The sequence below is a fragment of the Eutrema salsugineum genome, unplaced genomic scaffold (genome assembly GCF_000478725.1).
Source record: "Eutrema salsugineum unplaced genomic scaffold, Eutsalg1_0 scaffold_17, whole genome shotgun sequence".
In the NCBI taxonomy this organism is placed as follows: Eukaryota; Viridiplantae; Streptophyta; class Magnoliopsida; order Brassicales; family Brassicaceae; genus Eutrema; species Eutrema salsugineum.
The window spans coordinates 4,194,909-4,196,286 of NW_006256852.1; the positions used below are offsets into that span (position 1 = coordinate 4,194,909).

General features: G+C 41.0%; 1 protein-coding gene across 1 annotated transcript; it reads left to right on the forward strand.

Annotated features, from left to right (window-relative positions):
- The first annotated feature begins 587 nt into the window (after positions 1–587).
- Positions 588–1,151, forward strand: LOC18020631. Its single transcript, XM_006403302.2, has one exon. It carries the CDS (start codon positions 588–590, stop codon positions 1,149–1,151), a length of 564 nt encoding a protein of 187 aa, XP_006403365.2.
- Positions 1,152–1,378: the final 227 nt, after the last annotated feature.

The following is a 1,378-nucleotide window of genomic DNA, read 5'->3' on the forward strand; positions in this document are numbered from 1 at the left end:
GCAGCCGGCGAAGATACGCGACCGCTTGTGGGAGTGTGGGATTCCAGGTTTTCGGTTCTAATTTTGCTAGGGTTTTGGGGAGAAAGGAAAGAGATTAAAGAGAGTTTAGGGAGTGTCGTTTTTTTTTACCCTAATTCGTCTAAGTGTGTTTCATCACGTGTAGATGGGCTGGATTTAAAAAAAAATCAGCTTGGGCTCATAAAATTGACGAGTGAAAATTTTTATGAGCCAATTAAAAATTGTTAAAGCCCAAAAGCTTATCGGGTATTCGGTTCGGTACTTCGGTTTTCGGATATTACCCGGAACCGAACCGAGATCCATGGTTATCAGACACAAGATCCATCGGGTATTTAGGCAATAAGCGAATCCGATTCGAACCGTTGATTTTGGTTCGGTTCCGATTCGGTTCTTCGGTTCCGGTTTTTTTGCCCAGGGTGAGGTCTACTATAGGAGAAAAAAACAACTTGAGGACAAAGTAAACTAATGGTTTAGTAGTGGTTATACCAAAATCACTAATTTAACTTTAAAACCAAAGACGTTTGTTAATAAACAGTTAGAAACTCTTCTTGTGTCTCTTCTTCACCACTATGTTAACTAGAATCATTTTCATCATCGCCGTCGTCGCATCTACCCTTGTCGTCCTTCTACTCCCTTTATTCTCACCCGCCCCGGATTACGATCCACCAGAATCACTCTTCTCCTTCTCACTCTATGTTCAACAAGCCCACATCCCATCGTCATCCTACTCCTCTCGCCGGTCCACTCAACGCATGGCTCGAACCCACCACGGAGGAGGAGGAGGAGGAGCATTGATTTTCCGGCGTACGGAAGCACCTGAGAACAATTCTCGGATCGTGGGAATAGCTGAGGGATTTGTAATCCCACATGAAGATTTTGCTACCTCGAATTTTAACGTAATATATTTGACGTTGGAGACTCCTGAGTACACGGGAAGTGTCAGCATTAGGAGTAGAGACATGGCACATAAATTAGAAGAGGTCATGGAGGTTGTTGGAGGGACAGGAGCTTTTGCTTTTGCTCGTGGAATCGCCATATTTGCTAAAATTTATTATGAAGAAGAATCTGTAACAACTTACCGTGTTAAACTTCTTCTTAGATTTCCACATACTTCTCACATAGATCCACAATGATGGGATTTTTCATTTATTACAAATATACAATACATATATGTGTGTATAAATAAATGTTCAAATTGTTTAGGACTACCGAGGTACAAAATGTTCAAAAAACTCTAAGGAAGAATCAATTTTTGTTTTACCTTAAATTCAGGCGTGACAAGTTCTTATCGCCCCATCTCGTAAAATGCAAAACCAGTATCATTATACGGCGGTGGATTTTAACTAGGTTCCTGTGTTTT

Excerpts from the sequence above, each read along its gene's own strand:
- LOC18020631 (XM_006403302.2), top strand. The coding sequence starts at position 588 with ATGTTAACTAGAATCATTTTCATCATCGCCGTCGTCGCATCTACCCTT.